Source organism: Caretta caretta, chromosome 9, assembly GCF_965140235.1.
Source record: "Caretta caretta isolate rCarCar2 chromosome 9, rCarCar1.hap1, whole genome shotgun sequence".
Taxonomy (NCBI): Eukaryota; Metazoa; Chordata; order Testudines; family Cheloniidae; genus Caretta; species Caretta caretta.
In genome coordinates, this window is record NC_134214.1 from 98,881,339 (window position 1) to 98,903,634 (window position 22,296).

At 38.9% G+C, this 22,296-nt stretch overlaps 1 protein-coding gene across 7 annotated transcripts in view; it reads right to left on the minus strand.

Annotated features, from left to right (window-relative positions):
* Positions 1-21,055, minus strand: part of PHF6 (PHD finger protein 6) — a 38,518-nt gene extending 17,463 nt beyond the window's left edge. For 3 of the 7 annotated variants that reach the window (XR_007358487.2, XM_048864433.2, XM_048864429.2), the window contains exons 1-6: positions 20,890-21,055; positions 20,393-20,515; positions 14,407-14,589; positions 14,086-14,187; positions 10,288-10,421; positions 9,968-10,011 (exon numbers count right to left, since the gene is read on the minus strand). Coding sequence is in view for 6 of the 7 variants with exons in the window: in XM_048864433.2 (XP_048720390.1) it covers positions 9,968-10,011; positions 10,288-10,421; positions 14,086-14,187; positions 14,407-14,544 (418 nt within the window). In the remaining variant the exon portion in view is untranslated. Of the gene's footprint in view, positions 1-9,967; positions 10,012-10,287; positions 10,422-14,085; positions 14,188-14,406; positions 14,590-16,371; positions 16,391-20,392; positions 20,516-20,889 lie in introns of those variants that run through there. The other 4 variants (XM_048864434.2, XM_048864430.2, XM_048864431.2 and 1 more) reach the window with 4 other exon arrangements.
* Between the last annotated feature and the right edge of the window lie 1,241 nt (positions 21,056-22,296).

The window sequence follows — 22,296 nt, forward strand, 5'->3', positions numbered from 1 at the left end:
GAAGAGGTTGAAATCCACTAGTTTATTCTTTATTGTGTCATCCTTAGTTATGTTGGGGATTTCCTCCCCTTCTTTAAAACCTACTGTTAAAGCAAAGTAACACAGATAACTATATTAAAGTAATTTTAAGATGGTTACACAAACCAATATAAAGGAGGACATATAAAGTGGAGGCTAAAGCTACTATATCTAACTACCAAGGGGGGGGTCTCTGCACGGCAATACATAGCACAGCAGAGCAAGTTACACAAGAGGAAAAAAAAAGACTCAGGATGATAAAATAAGGATGGTACTAAGCAAAACTGACTGGTAGAGTTTTTAGAAAGTGGTATTGTAGATATGTGATTCAAGTTAGATATTGTGAAGATGTCTCTGAGTGTGCTTACTTTTATTAAATCTACACAAAGTATATACATTTTGGTTTAAAATTGTTAAAGTGCATTACAAGTAAAGAAGGATTTCTAGAAATCAGAGCAAGTCAGTATTAAGTTCTACAAAATAAAAGGGGTTTAAATTAAGAAAAGTATAAACTAAACGATAGCCAAGGATAATAATGTGATATTCTTTAATCTATCAGAGGACTGAAAAATAAAAGAACCACAAGGCGGCAATGTAATTATTTTTACTGGAAAAGAAATGGCAGAAAAACTAAACAGTTTCTTTGCAGCTGTATTTGATAGTGAGACTGTGACTGCATCCACAGATATTAGTGAGGATAAATTAGGAAAGATTGACATAAAAATAGTGGAATGTATGTATTTGAATGCATAGAGACAAATCACCAGGTTACATCTATAAGTGATGCTAAATTACAGATGAAAATGTTCAACTGCTTATTTTCAGGAAATTTTTTTGATAATGGAAAAAGTTTCTTCTGGTCTATCAATATGATTCTAAAGTGTAGAGAGATTTTCTGGGGAAAAGGCTTAAAATTCCACACCTGCAAGTCCAATTACTATTTTAGATTTTCAAATATACTAGATTCCTCATTGCAACCAGTAATGACATGGACCTTGACCAAAATAATTTATAGCCTGAACAGCATTTATATTAGGAAGTGTTTGAGACTATTTCTACGTATAATTTAAGGATGCTTTTGTAAAGTTCGACACTGCTGTCTCATGTGAGAGAGGTGGCAGCAGACTAGGATAATTTGTTAAAATGATTTGAGTCCTTCCTGAAAGGACAAGTAATGATGCCAACAAGTAATGATGCCGTGCACCTCCACTAGTAGGCCCCTCACTCGTGGGCTTCCACAAGGATTAGTTCTCTTTCTGGTCCTTTTCAATATCTACATACAACTAGTAGTCACTCACAGACTCGAGTGCCAGCAATATGCAGATGGCACACAGCTGTGCCTACCCTTCATCACATAACCACACCACTACCAACACGATGGCCCAATGCTTCAGTGAGATCAGCTCATGGATGAAGTACAGCTGCCTGAAGTTGAACTTAAGCAAAATAGAGGTGATGCTGGACGAAAGTATTTAGAGGAGTTTGCAGGCACCGTACAGTCTCCTTTGGTTGAAGGTTCACACCCACAAATGGTCATTTCAGTCTATAGTCTGAGTACTCTTGGATTTCTCACTGACCCTGAGCTCTCTCACTGCAACATTCGTGAGTAATGCTTTCTATCATCTCCAGTTGGCCAAGAGCCTCCATCTCATCATGGCAGATGAAGAGCTGGCCTCAGTTATTCATACCTTCATCTTTTGGCTGGACTACAACAATGTGATATACCTGGGCATGAAACCTTCAGCACTTCGGAACCTCCAACTACTATAAGGAGCAGTCTCCTCAGCAACACAGGCTGCTATGAACACATCCTACTCTCTAAACTGACTCCGGATAGAATTTTGAATCAAGTTCAAGGTATTGGTCCTTATCTTCAAAGTGTTCCATGGCCTGGGCTCAAGATACAATCAAAAATCTCAGAGTTACAAACACCTTGGGAATGGAGGTTTTTTGTAAATCTGAACAAAACATTATGGTTGTTCTTCCAAAAGTTTACATCTGAACATTGATTTAATACAGCTTTGAAACTTTACTATGCAAAAGAAATATGATGCTTCCGTCCCCTCCTCTTTTTTTTTTTTTTAAAGTAGTTTATGTTTAACCCAGCACTGTAGTATATGTGTGTGTGTGCGCGTGCTTGCTGCTGCCTTACTGTGTACTTCCGGTTCCAATGAGAGGAGTAGTTGACTGGTCAGTTTGTAATGCTGCTGTTCCTACCTCTGAGGTTCTACTGTACCTAAAAGATTGCCTGAAAGTCTGGGATTAAGAGACTGTGGTTGACACCTTTGCTCCTCTGGCACAATGGACCTCTCAGCAGCAAGAGAGTAAAGCTCATCTGTGTGAGAGACAGATCCTTCACTAGGACAGTTCGGAGACTTTGGAATGAACTCTCCCACAAACTAAGGATAATCACAAATCTCCCTATTTCCCAATCCAAATGCAACACACATTTATTTAACCTTGCCTAACACAACAGGTATTTTTAAAGATAAATTTTAGAGCCCCTACTAAAACAAGACACTCCACTGCACTCGCTTTGTCCTCTCATCCTCTTCTGAGAGGAACAACGGCATGTGACAAATGTGTAATCTCATTGCTTAATGCACTACTTGAATCAGATACTACAGTGATGAATGCAGTGTAAAAAAAAAGTGTCAGATTCAAACTGAAAGAATTATGTAAAATCTTCCATAAACACAATGCACTGTTCCAATATCACGGTAAAAGATGCTTCTTTTCCTCTAGTTACCGAGTGGACTTTTTCCATAGGGAGAAGTCTTTGCAAATCAGACTATTAAAACAGTTGCTATGATGATGTTTGTTCAGACTTCTAGGATGGAGTAACTGCTTTTTGATATAAGAACATGTAGACATTTTGGGGGCATATTTAGAGGAACAGTCTCCAAAAAGATACAAAACAAGGTGACTCTGGTTAGTTGGGCCTAATCTGTCTTCCGCAGAAAGACTATGCAACCTCTCTGCAGTAGGAATGGAAAGACAAGAGGACCTGACCTTGTGAGTTAGGATGCCATTGTAGTTTTTATGTGACTAGAGAAGTGCATGCATAGTGAGGCAACTATATGGGGTGAAAAGTGTAGTATGCGCCTGACATTAAAGAAAATAAGGCTGTCTCAAGAAATACTTCTAACCAAATCTCATCCCAGATGAATCAGAACATTGCCTAAATCTGATGCCAATATGTCTGATGTTTTTCTTATTGGCATCTGGTTTATGCCGAGCATGGAATAAAATAATTGCTTTGGTACAGAATGTGCTATTTCTGAATGGATTTTCTACAGAAATGTTGTCCTCACTCAACTCCCTGAATTACGTGAGATTACAAACTTCATATTTGATCCAAAGAAATGAAAAAGCATAACTACTAAGGGAATATTTAGATTTCCATTAGTGGAAAGACCATTCCCCTTAAATCCCTGAGAGCTTTGGGTGCAGCAACAGTGGTAATAATGGACACTTCATTTTCTGACCCCACAGCGTCCAGGCATCTGTTCCAAACATTAACAATGTGTACAGTCATATGGTTTCTTATTACACTCAGTTTTATTACTATGTAACAGATGTAAAAGGAATGAGATGTAGTTGTTTCTTTCTTGAAATATTGCTCATCAGTAAATAAGTACAGTTTTGAAGGGCTAAGACAATCCATTAGGGGAACTGAAGGATACCAGAGTTCATTTTTGCCCATCAATAGGTCCCAATAAACAAATATTTAAAATCATAACTCAACAACATATCAAAGGTATAGGGCCAGATTTTCAGAAGAGCTCAGCATGCAGCAGCAACTGTTCTAATTGGGATGCTGAGCACTTTTAAAAATCTGGTCCATACTCTGGAATGAAGAGGTAAATTTACCATCTTTATAGTAATAATAGCAGTCAAGGCTATTGGCAAGGAATTCCTCTGAGAAAGCTCTTGTCTACATTCAGAAAGGAGAGTTAAATTACTGAAAGTTCTTTTCTTATTCTTGAAGATATTCACAACAAGGTACTTAAGTACTGATATTCAGTAAGCCTTACTTTAGGCATGTTCCTGGAACAGAACACAAGCACCTCAGATAAGTATTGTCCCGGTTTTATGCAAGACCAGGTACTTCTCTGCAATAAAGAAGTGATATCTGTGGGTTGGTTGCATAAATTAGAATACCAGTAGCAAACGAAAAGTGGACACCTACATTAATGCCCTGAAAGTATTAACTGGTTCTAGAAGTAGGCCGTCAAGGATTCTACCCCAATGGCCAAAAACAAAAACAAAAAAAACCACACAACACCACACAGATAAGGAACAGGCTTGCAGAAAGATCAGACTGATAATCCGATATGGAGTATCGACAATAATTCCGTTAAATTTTTATCATTCTTAAATTAACATTTGAAGGACCTGTAATTGCCCTAAGAGTAAAGCATACAACTGACAATCTTGGTTCTATTCTTGGCTTTGACACGGATTTACTGAGTGACCTTGAGCACATCAATTATGTTCCTTAGTTTCCCCAGTTCACTTGGAGATCTGCAAATACAAGGTACTAAAGAAAAATTATTTTTGAACCAGACCATAGAAACAACCAAAATGACTGACCAAAATCGCAACTAATGAAGGAAAATAAGTTCGAGTCAACTTTAGCTTCAAACTTCTCAAAAAATAAATACAATTGTGCCAAGTTGCGTAACAATTCGACTAATGAAATACTATGATAACATTTACAAGCCGAACAGAACAATGATAGCAACTCCCCCATGATGCTGGGGGAAAGAAGAAAAAAAAAGTCCACTGTGTTTCCTGAACAGAATGCTTAATGGGGTTGGATTTTATTTTATTTCCTAGATAAAAGATTTCTAAGCAGTGAGCGAAATGAAAACAAGAATCTAGCCAGTTTAGAGGACAGCGCACTTCAAATAGCTCTCAATCTGCTCTTCTGAACAGCTGCCTTCGAACTACTTTAAACTGACATGCTCTTCTAGTTAGTTGGAATACAGCATGTAAGATTCCAGGTTGGTCTCTATCCCTATGCAGTGACAACTAGTTAACCCTGGAGTTGTTAGATTAAAGATACTGTGCAGAGGCACGCAACTATCTGGTGTACCATTTGGATTTTATTGTGATTACTTCTGCATCTGAGTGAAGAGAAGAAAAATAGATTCATCGCATATAGCTCTGATATCACGTGAATGCAAGACCATAAAGAAATATTAAAGGAGGTCAACAATCTGCAAAACTAGAGAATGACTATGTATAGCTTCTTGTGCCACCAAGCTAAATTTAATAAATTCAAAAACAAACAGAAGACACTTCATATTTCTGGGGGAATTCTGCACCACTACTCACGTACAGAATTTATGTCCCCGCAGATTTCTTTGCTTCCCCGCAGAAAAATGACTTTGACAGGGAAGTAAAGGGAAGCCACAAAAGCAGTCATGCGACCCTCCCCAGCAGTATGTTTCAGGTACATAGAGCAGCAGGCAGAGAAGTAAATCACTGTGCGCAGGGGGTGGGACTAGTGAAGATCCAGCTGGTGGCTCCCACCCTGTGCCAGTCTTAGCTGCTAGCCCTGGCTGGGCTGGGCTGGGCAGGGCTTCCTCTTCCGCTGCATGACACCCAGGGCCAGGTTAGACCCACTCCCAGATTTCTCTCCCAGCTGCAGAAAGCTCTGCAAATTCCCCCGCCCCGCATCACTCCTCAGCTGTAGGGGGAGGGATCCCTGCACAGAGAGCTGCTCCCTCATCTGCCCAACCCCTGTGCATCCAAACCCCTTCATACCCAGACCCTTCCACCGAGCCTCACCCCACCGCACTCAGCACCCCAACCATGAGCCCGACTCCTCCTGCACCTGGATCACCCAGATGAGATACCCACACCTGGATCCCCACCCCATTGAGCCCCAACTGGATCCCCACCGCCTCAGCATCTGGACCCTCCACTGAGCCCCAAGCACTTTCATCTGGACATCCCTGCAGAGTATCATTACCGTTGCACCCAGAACAAGCCCCTGTGCATCCAGATCTCCCCTGCACCCAAATTCCCTATTGAACCACATGCACCCAGATTGCTCCCCACAGAACCCTCAGCCCACATCTGGATCCCCCCACATTAAACCCCTCCACACTTGGACCCTGCATTGCTGAGCCTGCACGCCCACACCTGCTGCACCTGGTGTGGAGGGGCAGGGTCCTGGGGTGTTTCTGGGGCAGGCCCAGTTCTTGCACCATGTGAGGGTTGGGTGTAGCCTCACTGCTGAGTCAGTGTCTCTATGTGCTCTCCAATGCCATGCTCAAACCTCCACATTTGACAAATTAAAATTCTACAATTTTGCAGAATTTTAAAACATTGTGTGCAGAATTTTTTTGGTGCAGAATGCCCTCAGGAGTAACTTCAGCATCTCCTCCCAGACATTAAATGAACAAGATATTGCATTAACTCATGGATTGGTCCGGAGGAGAGAAGCAGTCAGCATAATGAATTCTTGGCCCTCTTACTCTTTGATGTCCAGATCTCTCATGAAGCCCAAATGTTCATTAGGGTGAACAGGTTTTTAGCTGTTCAACTTTAATTAAAGTAATTTAGCCAAATCTCTGTGCACTACACTGAAAGTTTCCTCAACAGGTACCAGATGGCATACCATTCCTCTGGAAAGGGGAGAAGGACTTGGTAGCAGGAGCATACATTGGTCTCTAACAGCTATTGGCCCACTAAGCTGGAATTGCTAACAGACACCACAATACGTACCTCTCAGGCTTTAGCAAGAACTCCAAAGAAAACAACCATTTTGTAGATAAATGAGGAAGAATAAATGCTAGTCTTAATAGATATTTTGGGGCAGCACTGTCCACAGAATTTAAGTCCCAATCATTTGATTGTCTAAACCGGACATGACCCAAATGAGAAACTATTATTCTATTAAAAATATTATATTCCAACAGCTGCTTCCAAAAGAGCTAAAATAAAAATAACTGAACTACTGCAATTAGATTAGGACACACAACCAGAACTGCTCTACACTGATTAAACCCCTCTCCCCCAAAAACCCAGCCCGAGGGGCAGGGTTCATATCCTTCCTTCACATCTGACTTTCAGACCCAGTGCCCCACACATAAGCTCTGAGGCACATGACCACAGATTAGCATTAACTGTTCTTGTTTGCAAACCACCCAAGAGTGGAATTCATGAAAACAAAATAAATGACAAAAAAGTTACAACAGCATTTGATTATTCAGTCCAATTTGCTTATTCTTCTCTAGTGTGCCAAGCCCTAGTTTCCCTCTACACATTCAACTCCCTCTTTGACACTCACTTTTTCCATGAAGAAAAGGAGTACTTGTGGCACCTTAGAGACTAACCAATTTGAGCATAAGCTCAATTAAATTTATTCATAATTTATTTATATTCATATAAATATAATAATTCATATCATAATAAAATTTATTCATAATTTGAGCATAAGCTTTCGTGAGCTACAGCTCACTTCATCGGATGCATACTGTGGACAGTATGCATCCGATGAAGTGAGCTGTAGCTCACGAAAGCTTATGCTCAAATAAATTGGTCAGTCTCTAAGGTGCCACAAGTCCTCCTTTTCTTTTTGCGAATACAGACTAACACGGCTGTTACTCTGAAACTTTTTCCATGCTGGCCACAAAAAATAAGCCAACAAAATATGTAAGAAAAACTCCTCTGGGCTTCTCATTATGCCATGTCTTTTTGTGACAGACTCTATATGTGTCCGTTCCAGTCTTGAGCACAATATCAGCACTTATAGTAAACACAGGAGATCCTGTAAACCCCTTCTCAGAGTGCTGAGGACCACCTGATCTTTCATTCTTTTCAAGACACAGCAACTATCTCTCAGGATATAAGTATCTAGCAGCATACTATAGAATGATGTAAGGTGTTTCTTTGCCAGAGACTAAATGTGCTTGCTTTGTTATGGTCATTTGTATATGGCCTAGGAAAATGGGACCCATGCCTGGTAGGCACTACCAAAATACAAACTATAAACAATAGTACTGTTTTGTCAGTATAGCATACTCAGTCCCCAGAAGCCTGAGAATAGAGAGAGTCTGATTTTCAAACTTGGGACCCTAGCTAGAAAGAGCGCACACACTATGGCAAAATAAATACTTTGGCCCAAATCCTCCATTTCAATTCAATGGAGTGAAAAATGAAAATCTAAACAAGATATATAGGGTTTTTTGTCTTCAACAACTCAGATAGCTTTGGTTTTTAAAAGAGGTTTAAGTTTGTTATAGAAAATACTGCTTTTGTATTTTTAAAAAAACTGCAATCATTAATATTTGAACAAACAGCTCTTGCTCTTCTGCAATAATTTTTTTCCATGTCCTTTCCAATACAAATACCCATATTAAAATACAGAGCTCCTCCCAGTAAAGAGTGACATACTAGAATAGGCAGAAACAGCTCTTACAGACTCTCAAATACTAGCACAGACCTTGGCCTTGCAAGGAGCTCCACAAAGGAGCAGAGGTCCACTCCCATCGAACAATTTGCAGGATTAGGACCATAATTAGCTATTGCCCTCTATTGAAAAACCTGTGTGTCAACAGTGAGTATATGTACATTATGTGTCTGTCTAAAATAACTATTTACATGAGACTAGTCTCGTCCTTCACTCCAAAAATCTTTCCATAACAATTTTCATCCTACTATACTGTTTATAAAAACCCCCAAAACAGAAATTAAGATACCAAACTACACTAAAGTAACTGGATCTAGTCTATTTAAAATCCATTAACTATTAACACAAATTCTGTGCTGTTTCTCCAGTCTCCTTAAATAAAGCCTTGTTAGTTAAAGAAGTCATAGTGCAGTGCACGTTACATGCAGAGCACACTATGATATTTAGGTATAACTGGATAACAAAAATCCAGTTTTAGCCTGGAGTTTGATTTACATTGTGCAAAAAGATTTGGGGGGAGATTAAATGAAATCTCTAATTATTTAATATGAATGGCACAAAATAATATGTATATGCTAAATAAAATGCATTTGGCAGAAACAAATGACATTTACAAAAATATCACTAAAAGACACAGTAACGCATTTCTTCATTGTTTCAATTTGAGGTTACATTTCTATTTCGAAAGATGCAAAGGTAAATTAATTTCTACTTACCCAAATTCAAATACAATAGAAAAAAGGCAAAAACCACCACCACACAATTGTGCAAATTGTTTTGAATGTCAAAAGACCATACAACATATTAAAGCTATTTTTAATGCATTGCCCAACTGCATCACCCATTCCAACAGTCTCCCCTGAGTTATGAGACTGTTGCGTGAGTGCTTTCATACAATTACTTGTGTTAATCAACTCAATTGGTCAAATAGCCAAAGGGAGCATTTCAAAGGGTAATCTGATCACAACCCCTTATACATAATACCAGATCTCTTTTCTAATTTATGAAAAAATTATCAGGAGTATTACGAAAGGAAGACCTAAAGCTTAACCTTGCAACAGTTAAAAGAAATACTGTGGTTTTGTAGGATTTTCTTACAAACAGTGTAAGATCTAGCCATTGCTTGACAAAATTGATGCATTTAAGATATAGAATACTTACCTGCACACACAAATCAGATTCTTCCTAAAAGGGACCCTCTTCCCCAAGAGGGAACACATTACCTTCACAGAATCTTTATTATGACAGAGTATCAGAACTCCAGAGCATTCTGGGATTTAGCTGGGTTTTTTTTTTTTTTTTTTTTAAAAACCAGATGCCTACCTTTTAGCATCACATCATATGCTAATTCCCTATATGTGTTCAGCTTCTAGATTCATTCTTTCAGAAATGCATCTAATTCTAGTCTAGTCTAATTTGCCCAAAACATTGATTGCATTTTAAATTGTGGAAAACATAAAAGTATCTCTTAAAAAAAAAAAAAAGGGGGGGGGGGGGAGAAGTTACATTGAATAGTTTTACCTTCAGAGTTATGTGTAGTTTTCTTGTGTTTTCGGCATAAAATCCTATAAACAAAGTAGTTGAAAGCTGTCAGATAAGTCATGATTTAGAGCTCATTTAGTTTAATTTAAATAGCAGTACATTTCACCCTATTTACAAGACTCTACAGTTCCAACTTTGTGAATATGGAGTTTAAGATAACAGTGTGCTAGACTGCAGTTAAAAATGTACACAATTACAACTTTTTTATAAAGCCCAAAATGTTTGTATCCCAATGATAGTTTTACAAAGAGGGTGAAATATAAATACAAGCAGAAACATGGTAGATAAATAGTAGTTACATGTAAATGCCTTGTGAGGGTTTCTCTCTTATTTGAGCTTTATCATGCAATGCACAGTAGTAGTGATATGTCTTGTGACACGTTTTCACATCACAACCAATGGTTGCTCCTGGACAATGGCATAAAGAGCACATCTATAACAGAAAGGAAGAGAAAAACAGAATTCATGCTAGCAGCAGTTTAATACTTTTGGCTTTGGAAATAATTGGAACCAATAGTCATAAAATAACTCCCCTCCTCACGAAACAGATGGCATTACTGAGAGCAATGTATTTAGTCATACGGTCTTTATCCACATTTTTCCCCAAGTGTCATTTTAAATTAATTTTAAAAGGAGAGACAGATGTGTCAGCTACTCAGTTATAAAATATAACAGTAAGATAATAATTTTATCATCTTAATTATTAATGCAGTGGAAAATAATCCAATAACTTTAGCTAAGTAAGAAGTGCCATGCTGGAACAAACTTAATTTTTCACTTAGATGTTATGCTTCCAAGAGTGGGTTATACCAAACACTGATCAACTGTGGATTATACGATGAAAGAAGGAGAGAAAAGGGACTTTCTTGCTGACCTCAGCTGGCAAATCAGTTTATTCCCTGAAGCATAAGGACTGAATGCTTGAAATTTTACCTTCGTTAACTGCAGCTGCCTCTTTTCCCCCCCTACAAATGTCTAATCCTCTTTTCAAATAATTGGCTTCAGTCATATTCTATGACACTATGGTACACAAAAGGAATGTCTAAATCATATTAATACCACCATCTTTGTTTTTATGCTGTAGAAAAGGCTACATAGAGGGCAATTGCTTTACTCTTCCTTTTCCAAGGACAGGCACTCTCTCATTTGAGAAATACCTCTTACGCTTCTAACATCTTCATGGCCCTTCTTCACGTATTGAATTAAAGGGGAAAAACATACAGTCAATGTATATAATGCCATTAATATTCATCATAATTTTTCTAGCTTCTTAACACTGCTCAAACTCTTAGAGTTTGACTGATTCTGAGGTATGTTTACTGAGCTATATTTATTTTTTCCCTGCAAATAATCAGTATATATTGTTCCTTACAATATACATTACCTTGCATAAGGCTACGAAGAGAAAAGTTACCCACGCATCCAACATGCCTAACTGCCTTGCTTATCAGGTCTTTCTACAGTTCTTCCAATTCTTCTTTGTCTCAACTAACCTAAATAAACCTGCCACCAGCAAGTTTTGTAACCCCACAGTTTACCCCATCTTTCATAATGTTAAAGTTAACTGAACAAAACAAAAAAGGAGTGAATCTTGGATCATCCTGCTATTTACCTCCCTACAAATTGAGAAAAAATGGCTCTATTCATACTGTTCCATTGCTCTTAATCAGTTTTTAAATCCATGGTAGGTGTTCAATCAACCCTCTGTATTTCAAGTTTCCTAAGTAACTTCTTGTGAGCAACTTTATTAAAATGTATTTACACTTTCAGAATAAACTAATCAGTTCCCTTTTATCCACTATTTTAATTCTTTCATATATTTTAATAGGTTAGACAAACAATTTACTCTTACATAAGCTGTGAAATCTCTCTAGTGAAATGACAAACTGGAAGAACCTTTATATTGATTTATTGATCTATTTCCCTTTGGAATAAATTTTAAATTTGTTGGAATGATTTTTATTACCTGATTGGCTTGTAACATGTTTAATTCTCTAGGTACATCAGGCAAATGAAAAGTTCTAAGCACAATAAGAGACCACATTTTAAGGGTTTCTCCTCACATACAGCTAATAGAAGTAATAATGACCTCAGATCAGTGCATTTACTGGGAAATAACAAGCTGATATTACTGGCCTATCATTATAGCTTAACCCCTCAACTATCACCAGAAATATTCTGCATTTCTCCCATCATTGCTTTAATATGCAGAAGTAGCTTCAAGTAGCAACATCTACCAAAAGAGGACAACTACTTAAACTCTGCCTGCCAGCAAACAGAATTTAGTAAAAATTACCAATATGACTATTAGATTTGGAAAACCACACTGAGTGCTTTACTGCTTCTCCTATGAAGAAGAAGTCAAGAATGGAAAACAATCACTAAGTACAAAATGTTTAAAGAAAGACAGTGCACATTCAAGCTTATCAGGACAAAACCATTTAGCCTCTTCATATAAAACTTGGACCTAGTTCAAGTGCCTGGTTTCGCTAGATGGTGTGCTTTAAGAATCCATCCTCTTCCAACATGTTACTGATAGAACAAAAAAAGATTCAGAAGCACAAAGAAAAATCTATATTCTCATGAATCCCAAACATACAAATCTTGTAAAACCATTTAAAAAAAGACTTAATCGTCAAGAAGTTTCTTGTTGGCCCACATAGCCATATGCTACTCTGCTCTTTATAAATATCAAATCTCCAATCACACCTATACTCTCCAACTGCTATAGCTCAATGAACACATAATATAATTAGAGCAAATAAAACTCCACACTGAAAAAGACTAAGCAAAGTACTGTACTGTTTAGTGATGAGGCTGTAAGTAGCATGAGGTGCATCATGTAACTTCAACCTCCAAATAAAGCATCCCTGGTAGAACCTCTTTCCAGACACACCTCCCCGTCCCAAAAACTGAAAGTGCTTAAGGACTGTTTTAGTTATACTGTATCACTTGTTAGAAAATATTTGCAAAAGCAGTCATCTCCCAGCTAAGAAAGATGATTGTAATAATACCTAGCTCTTATATCAAACTGAAATCAGCCTTAAAAATTGAGTAATGCCTTGCAAACGAACGGCCCTTCATATCACACAGCTCCATAGCAGTTTGGTGAGGCTACGATTAAACTAGTTTTCAGTATGTGCATCTCATGAAAAATCTGCATCCCAAGGCTCTATCAAATCATTAAAAAAACCGAAGCAATAAGTATCTTGGCAGTAAAGGCCAGTTTTTGGCAGTGAAACCAACTGCTGGTAAAGGAGCAGTGTTACACTTGCATAGCTCCCTGGAATGCAGGGCTTTGGAGCGGAGCCCACGGAGCAGCTCCGGAGCAGCAGGTTTTTGCCTGGAGCTGGAGCAGAGCTGGTGCACAGCTCCAAAGCCCTGCTGGAATGTGCTTCCATTGTGAAATCTGTCTGAAAATATTAAATAGGAAAGTAAATTTAAGAAATGCTGGTTTCTCTTTGTATGCAGCCCATTAAAAAGAACAAGTAGTTTATTTTGTTTATGAGTTTTAAAACTTGATTGGAAAAATTATGCCACATATTCACTATAACCATCTTTATTTGTTGATAACATAAGTACAGTGCTAGTGAAAATGTTAAGATTTGCAGTTCATTTTTAGTAATTCCAAAAGTATTCCACAATCTCCAAAATAACCTATTTATATATTTGAATTAGACTATACACATTATGATTAAAATAAAAACAAATTGATTGCTTTAAGACACTTCCCACTGTTAGTCATTTGACATTTAGAACTCAGTCCTGTTCCTATTGAAATCAACTGCAAAACTCCTATTGATTTCAATAAGGGATCACACCTATTGGTGGCTATCCATCTAGCTACCACCCGACCCTTTAAGATTTACCCCCCCCCTTTTTTTTTTTAAATGCGTGACCAGTTTTATCTTAATGACTCCTCACACGGGTTAATTACCCATTACACTAGAGGTCACAGACAAAGGGAAAATCTTTTTTTTAAAAGATATGATACAATAACTAAGTTCAGTAGTACACTGAATTAGTTCATTAGATACTTTGCAGAAGTTAAGAAAATGCTACTTTTCCATTTTCAAGAGGCAGAATTACAGACTTACCAGTTTAGTGCCTCTTTTTATTTCCTTTTGAACATCTTCAATAGAAAATCCACCAAGACTCTCATTATCAGAGTGTGAAGATACCAATGCAGATGAAAATAGCTGCAAGTTGTGTAAAAACAAAAACTTAATTTTAAAGGGCTTCCCGTAATATGGAATAATTATAATTTGTAATAAGGAACAATTTCAAAATACAAACAGTGGTATTAGTAACTTATATACCACTGCCACAAGTGGGCTGAAATTATTCAGGATTTCATTTATTTACATAACGCAGTTAATAAACTCACAGCTTTAACTTCCTTTCCCTCCATTACTTACCATACATTTGTGATGTGCTGCCACCTTCTGGTTTTCAGACATCAGTAATTGCCCACATTCATTATCTTTATTAGACCTACAAAAACCACACTTCCGTTGCCTTGAAGACCCTTTTTTCTGTCCAACTGAGCTCGTCATGATTTTTAAAATGGCTTTAGAATGACACTTCAGTCCTCACAAATGCTACAGGGAATAAAAATGTCCAATAGTGATGTTAATTTCAGCTGAAATTAATTTAAATTATATTTACTCAAGTTACTTTGCATTTCTCTTAAAATACCTGAAACATCCACTACGTCTCAGAGTGGAATATAATTTGTCTCATACACACAGCTAGAGTATAATATATGAACAAACATGTATATCGCAAAAGATGTATTTCCCAAAATCTTTAAGAATGTGGCAACAGGATATATAATGGTCCCTAAAGTAAGAGAAGTAATAAAATTTATACAAATGTAAAGGCTGAGAGAGGGGAGGGGAAGGGGGAAATGAAAAATATAACAAGTACAGGAATCATTTAGGAAATCCTGATGCAATATTGTCTCTCATTCCATTTATTCATTCATTCATTCCAGAAGCACACTGCACAGGGAGATCTTTACCTTAGCATACAATAAAACCCATTCTACTGAACTCCTTTAGAATCAGCAATAAAAAAACTGGGCTACCATCCATAAAAACTAATAAGTATTGAATTTAAAAATACTCATCTTCAGCTTTACAAATATGAGTAACTGTCCTTATGAGATGAGAAGATAAAATGTTACCATTTTAGGTATTACACAGATACAATGTGGCTAGTTGAAGTCACGAACAAAGTTTTAGAGGTGAATATTTGTGACTAATATGCTGTAATAGAAACCCTTTAAGATCCATGGTTGTTTTTCACAATCTTACCCTAATCCTTAATATGTGCATGACAACAGCTGTTCTTATCCTAAGAAAATTTAAAATTAAACTCCACATAAATCACATGCTTGTAAAACATAAAAAGTAACAGTTAAAAATACAACACCAAGGCCCCAGTTCAGCAATGAGATTCACATAGGTGGATCCACTTCAATGAGGCTTCATACATGAATCTGTCTATGTGGATCTCATTAGAAATTGGATGTTTTAGGGCCCAAACATTCAAGGATACACACTTTTTGGACCCATTTTAAAGTTGAGGTTTGCGTCCATTCACCTTTACATCTCTAAAAGAACAAACAAGCTATAATTTATATAATTAAATGGTCTAATTTAGAGACCCTAAGTAGTATGCTTGTTTACTGCTTTTCCTCTTTGAAGATCTGGGTCTCAGTATCGTTCTGGTCACATATGCAATGAATATGGGTTTCTCAGCCTTCGTCTCCAGTAGACGCCCATCTAAATCAGGAAGACCATTACATAGTTCAGAACTTCTGCTAAAAAGAGGTCCTTGGCTACAGTGGCTGAGGCGTCATAGGTCAGGATTGAGTTGCAATGGTACAACTGACTGGTGAAATTTGTCTAGTCCAACTCTGCATGGTTCTTGAAAGTGCTACAAGTTCCTCACTTTCCTAGCCACTAATATCACTCCCTATTTTTATAACAGAAATAGGAGGAACACTTAAGTTTATATACCTCTGTACAGAATAGAGTTAATGAAGATCCTTTTAATTCTCATGTGGTGTTATTCACAAATTTTCATAGATATAATTTAAAAACATTTTTTCTTGCCATGCTAATACAAGATTCGTATATCAAAATGTAAATGTATGTCTTATCTCTAGTGCTTGTTCTTTTTACTGTTTCATTTACTTCCATTTTTAAGTATAAAGCAATATACTAGATTGGTGACACATACTTGTAACAAGAATGCACATATTCTAGACCTAGCTCATTTACACACAAAAAGAGTGCCATGTGAATAAATGAGTCACACCCTTTTGCAGTGGCAACAGAGAGCCCTTAAACGTTAAGCACAAAAAAAGTACTTACTATATTCTTCTTAAGAGAAATCAAAATAAGATAACTCTGCACTCCATTTATTAAACAGAAAGAATGGCTGGCTTTTGAAGAAAGTAAAGAGAGACTTCCAAAATGTTCTTTAATTCTTTAAAATCTAAATGAGATTTTGGAAGCAGGGAAAAGGGCTTCAGAAGAACAGTAGGAAACTATATAAAAAGATTTTTTGTTCTTAGGTCACATTCAAAAGCTTCACATAAATCATGCAATAATGGGCTGAAATACTGTAACAATTTAAAATGCAAGAACTTCTGTTTTGATAATTAATATTACAGTAGTTATATATACACACACACGTACAAGAGGCTATATGCATGCACTGTGGATTAGCTTTAATTTGACTTTTCTTTTTTTTCAGATTTCATTTAATTTTTCTTACTTTATTTTCTTATTCAGGAACTAACTCTTGTGTCAGCAACAATGACAGCCCTAATAAAAGTAACTTAAGACATTTAAAGTCAAATTCTGTCCTTGGATGTGTGTTCACAAAGTCCCATTGACTAAAACAGGAGTTATACACACAATCATATGGAGAATTTGGCTTTAGGTATGTCAATCACTCCTGCTGCTACATCAATAGACTCTCCCTTTTAATCTCTATCTGAATGGCAAACTATAAGATTTTGGAAGATTTGAATAATTCATAACCACGGAAGTCAAAATGATTGCTCACTTTAATATTTTGCTTCTTGGAAGTTACTGATAAAGAAATATGTTCACAGGTCACTTGGCCTTCAGCATTATGTTGTACAGTGCATCTAAGACACACACATATAATAAGATACACGATTAATAGGGTATGCATGTACCATTGTTTATATTACCTCACTCCTTGAAATAATTTTGTATTTTTTACAACTTAGAAAATGATGGTAATGTGTGCTCCATTGAGCAGGTCCCTGTTAGCATAGCAATGAAAAGATGCAATTAACTGGCTGAAATTGTGTTTTGGCATGATTATTCAAATACAGATATTTTTAAAATGCAAGTACAACTAAAAAGCAAAGATTAGGTCAGAAAGGAAACACATTCCTATCAAAATCAGATTTGATTATTCCCAAAGCATTTTTAAAGGAAACCTAAAAACGCTCTCTAATTGTGCTTTTTGTTTGCACGTGTTTTCTGTATACCTAGGCATTTGTACATTATTTATACATTGTTAACGCTTGCAAAAGAAATTGATTAGTACCAGAAGTATTTTATCCATACTACTGACTTTAAGTTACATTTGTTCACCCATGATGTACATTAATGCATTTTCATCACATATGACAATCTGGTATGGACTGGAAATTCTTTCCTTCATATCATAGGGTGCAAATGGCATCCTGTTCACATGTATATATTTTTTCATAAATTCACATCACAAACCACCATGGCTTGCAGTGAATGTATATTAACATAGGTTAAGACTGAGTAAGCTACTTAGTATAGAAAAATTGCTAGGTTTAGATTTTCAATAAGACTACTTACAAATAACAAATGTATCTGACAGCGTTTCAGAAGAGCAGAAACCTTTATATTTAGCTCTATTTTAACTAATTTACATTTTCTGAAGACAGTTAGAACCAATTGCCCTGCCACATTACAGATCCATCATCCTGAATGCAAACATTTAAAATCTTGCCATTTAATTTCTTATTGAAAATAGTTTATGTCTAATCCAGATTACTGACTAAACACCAACCTACTTCTCACTCGACCAAAACAGGCACAACTCAAAATCGGCAAAATATTCTTCCAATCCACTTTTTAAAATAAACTATAAACTGGGTTGTTTTTTTAAAAAAAAAATGTGACGTGTACACATATCGTTGGACTGAAACATTAGTCGCCAAGTTTCAGTCAGAAGCAAGATTTACAATTATGCTATAAACCCTGTAAACAGAGCTATATCATAGAAACATTGACTATGGACATCTGTACCAGTAACAGCAACCTATTTAAAAGAGACAAATGAGTCTTTTTTTTGGAGCTGTACTGACAATACAATACTAAAATCATGTCAGTATCTTCCAAGATCCTATCTAAAGGGGTACCTAATTTCACAATAAAATCTCCTATAAAATGAAAAAAAAGGAGTACTTGTGGCACCTTAGAGAATAACCAATTTATTTGAGCATAAGCTTTTGTGAGCTAGAGCTCACTTCATCGGATGCATACTGTGAAAAATACAGAAGATGATGTTTTTATACACACAAACCATGAAAAAATGAAAGCTGTGATAAGAGATTCTCAGCTACAAAAAAGGATTCTTTTTGTAATTCTCTCTTCAGAATTTGTTCATCTGTGCAGTTTAATTGATGCATATTAAGACAGTACTCAAGGTCATCTTTTCCTTCTTGATATCTTTTTTATTTTTATAAGAGTTTTTCACACAAACTATGTTAAGCCCTGCACTCTAGTTTTATTGCCATCTTCTATAGGACTAATTCTAAATGCACAAACAGGCATACTCCTTGTCCTCATATGAAATCTTGCAAAAAAAAAAAAAAAAGAGTTTAGGAGCTTGAATTCATAACTTGGCTAGACACTAAAAATCATTATCTTAATAAAGACGCTCGATTTACCGCTTATTACAACAATCTGGAACTCACTAACCCCTCCTTTTGTCCTATGTCTTCAAGGATGTTAACAGGCCACTTTGCCTTGAATGGTCCCTTAGAATATGTGCTAATGACTTATAGTAAACTATCTGTTCGATCTTGCATTTAGCTGTGACACTGAGTACCTTTCCCAGACCTGAGGAAGAGCTCTGTGTATCTTGAAATCTTGCCTCTCTCAGCCAAACAGAAGCTGGTCCAATAAAAGATATTCCCTCATCCATCTAGTCTCTCCAATACTCAACATCTCTCAGGAAAAAACAAGGAGGGCACTTTCTCAATATATGAAACATTACTCAGCACTGAGGGAGGAAAAGATAGATAAGAAAGGAAGTTCAAGAGCTTTTCTTCATGCTCTATTTATTAGAGAAAGTCAGGCCCAAGCTTGCTATTTCTTACATAGAATACTGGATTACAGTTTATATGCAAGGCTCTCTACAGTAAAGTTTAATTGTTTTGCTAAAACCTCTGGATTCTTCACGATTAGATTTCAGAGTAACAGCCGTGTTAGTCTGTATTCGCAAAAAGAAAAGGAGTACTTGTGGCACCTGAGAGACTAACCAATTTATTTGAGCATGAGCTTTCGTGAGCTACAGCTCACTTCATCGGATGCATACCATGGAAGTCTGCTGCAGTTTCCACGGTATGCATCCGATGAAGTGAGCTGTAGCTCACGAAAGCTCATGCTCAAATAAATTGGTTAGTCTCTAAGGTGCCACAAGTACTCCTTTTCTTTCAGGATTAGAGGTGCTATGCAAACACAGGATTGTTTGGGTTTTTGTTTTAAAAAAAACATGTAACAGAATTTGAGACATGGGACAAGCACAAGAGAAACATGCCTAGACATTTTTCATTTAAACTTGTTAGAAAAGGGATTTTGGATACTTTCAGATGAAAAAAATAAATATTTAGGCAAGTATTTTTACAAGTGACTGGTGATTTTGGGTACTCAACCTGAAGTACTTTAAAGGGGCCTAATCTTCAGAAAATGCAGATTACCGATCCCCTGCCAATCAAGCCTCTTTAAAGTATCTACTTGAACAATGAGCACCCAAAATCATTAAGCACATGAAAATCTTGGTTTTAACGCATATGCAAACAAGATTTGTTAGCCTCTAAGGTGCCACAAGTCCTCCTTTTCTTTTTGAAGATTTTCCATGTACCTCATACCTAGCGAAAACACCGAAGGCTGGTGTAACAAGCCTGCAGCAGATAATTTGGATTTACTTTCAGGAAAGTCTGGGATTCCCACCCATGAAGGGGGCGTGGAGGGTTTGATCGAGCCATGATGCGGGGCATCCACCTCACAGGAGGAGGGTTCAACCCTGGCTTGAATAGTTTGGTGGGGCAGGCAGCTGAGTGGGGTCCCCCCTCTCAGAAGGAAGAATTACCTCTGCCGTAGCTTGCAGTGTCCCTGGGGTGGGATTCTCACGCGGAAATCGATCCCGACGGCTCCCTGCAAGGCAGGGGCGCTTCCCAGCTGGATTATTAACGCCAGGAGAAGACGGGGGGCCCTGAGAGACGGGAGAACAGTCTAGGCTTGGAGGGAAATGGCCCCCAGTTTTGGGGGTCCCCTTACAACACGCGCACGAATCCCACCGGGCGCAGGGGGGACCGCTGGGCCCTTCGGGCGCTACCCCGGGACGGGCTGGGGTCCGCCCCTCCAGAAGGGCGAGCCCCCCGCCAGGCTTGGGCGGCTGTTCCCCGGTTAGGCCGGCGCCTCAGGCCTGAGCCCCGGCGGCCCCCCCCAAGCTGCAGGGGCGCTCGGCGGGGCGGGCGGGGGGGGGTCTCTCCTCAGGCGGAGGGGCCGGGCAGGGGCTCCCCCGCCACCCGCCCGCAGGCGGCTGGGCCAGCGCCGCCCTCAAGGCTGGCTCGCTCGCTCACTCACCCAGGTAGGCGGGGCGCCGGGGAACAAGGACTCGGGGGCCCCGCGCCGCTGGGCACTCAGAACCGCTCGCTCGCTAGCGCTGGGACCTTCCCTTTCATTCGGGGCAGGGGACGCTGCGCCGCCGCCGCCGCCGCACGCACGCACGTCTTCGCGCTGGCGCCCAGACGTCACGGCGTTCCAACCGGCGCGTGATTGGTGCACGAGGCTGCGAGGCGCGGCCGAGGAGAACTGGTCCCGGAGCGGCCTGCGGTGGCCACGCAGGCGCACACGAGCATCCGAAGTCGTCGGCTGCGGAGAGGGCGGTGGGGGGAGCGCGCGCACAAGAGAACCCGCGCGTGCGCAGCTCTCCCTGACAGCTGGCGGGGATGGGGAAAATGGAGAACCCGCGCGTGCGTAGAATGCCTTTTGGGTACAAGGAGGGTGACCCGCGCATGCGTACAGATCATTTTGAAGGCTGCTGTGGGTAGAATGAACTGGAGGTTGGGAGGCTGCGCGTGCGCATGGCGGAGCTGGCTCTGCAGAAGGGCTGGAGGGCACAGTCCCTCATGCACCAGAGGTGGGCCTTGCTTGTGGCACTCACACCGCCAGACTCCCTTAGGGCCGGGGCTGTGCTCTTCCTGGGTACAGTTACTTTTGGGCCTGTGCCAGGTGCTGTACAAACACAGAACAAAAAGGCAGCCCCTGCCTCAAGGAGTTCACAACCTGCCACCCACCATGGCTCTTGTGTCACCTGCTGCTGCTAGTTACATTAACACAATAGCTTTGCTTAGTGACAGATCCATTGTCTCAGGACACAGCCCACCCAACTCTTAAAACCGTGTCTAGAGGGAAAATCTGCTTGCCTTGCCTGCTTCCTGTTCTGTTGGTAACACGGTCTAATACTGGGTAAAGGTTTTATTTCCATCTCCAGTCAATAGCTATCAAAAAAAACCCCAACACATAGCTGAGGTCCATTAAACTTGCACTCTGATGCAAACCCTTAACAGTGACCTCAAAACACTCTTGCATCAACAGATCAGCACATTTAATGATCACATTTCCTGGGTATTTGGGAAGTTATTCTGCATTAACATTGCTGAGGTTGCCACTAAGATTTGGTCTTAGAGTGCAAACCTGAATGAAGCTGGAATAATATTTTTTAGTATTTGGGTCACCTGTGTCTGCCCCTGTGAAGCCTACCTTCAGACTTGCCAACGTATGACAAACAAGTGAAATGAAGTATGCATCACACGATAATACACAGATTATAGTAGTTTTTAGGTTAAAAAAGATGTTTTCTTACTGGATCCCCCACTGTGGGCTGTTAACAGGGTTTAACCCTGGCGTTTGAGACTCAGATCAGTACACTTGAACTACAGGAGTAATTACTAGTATGTGAACTATCTCCCAGAGGACTTGATACACTTT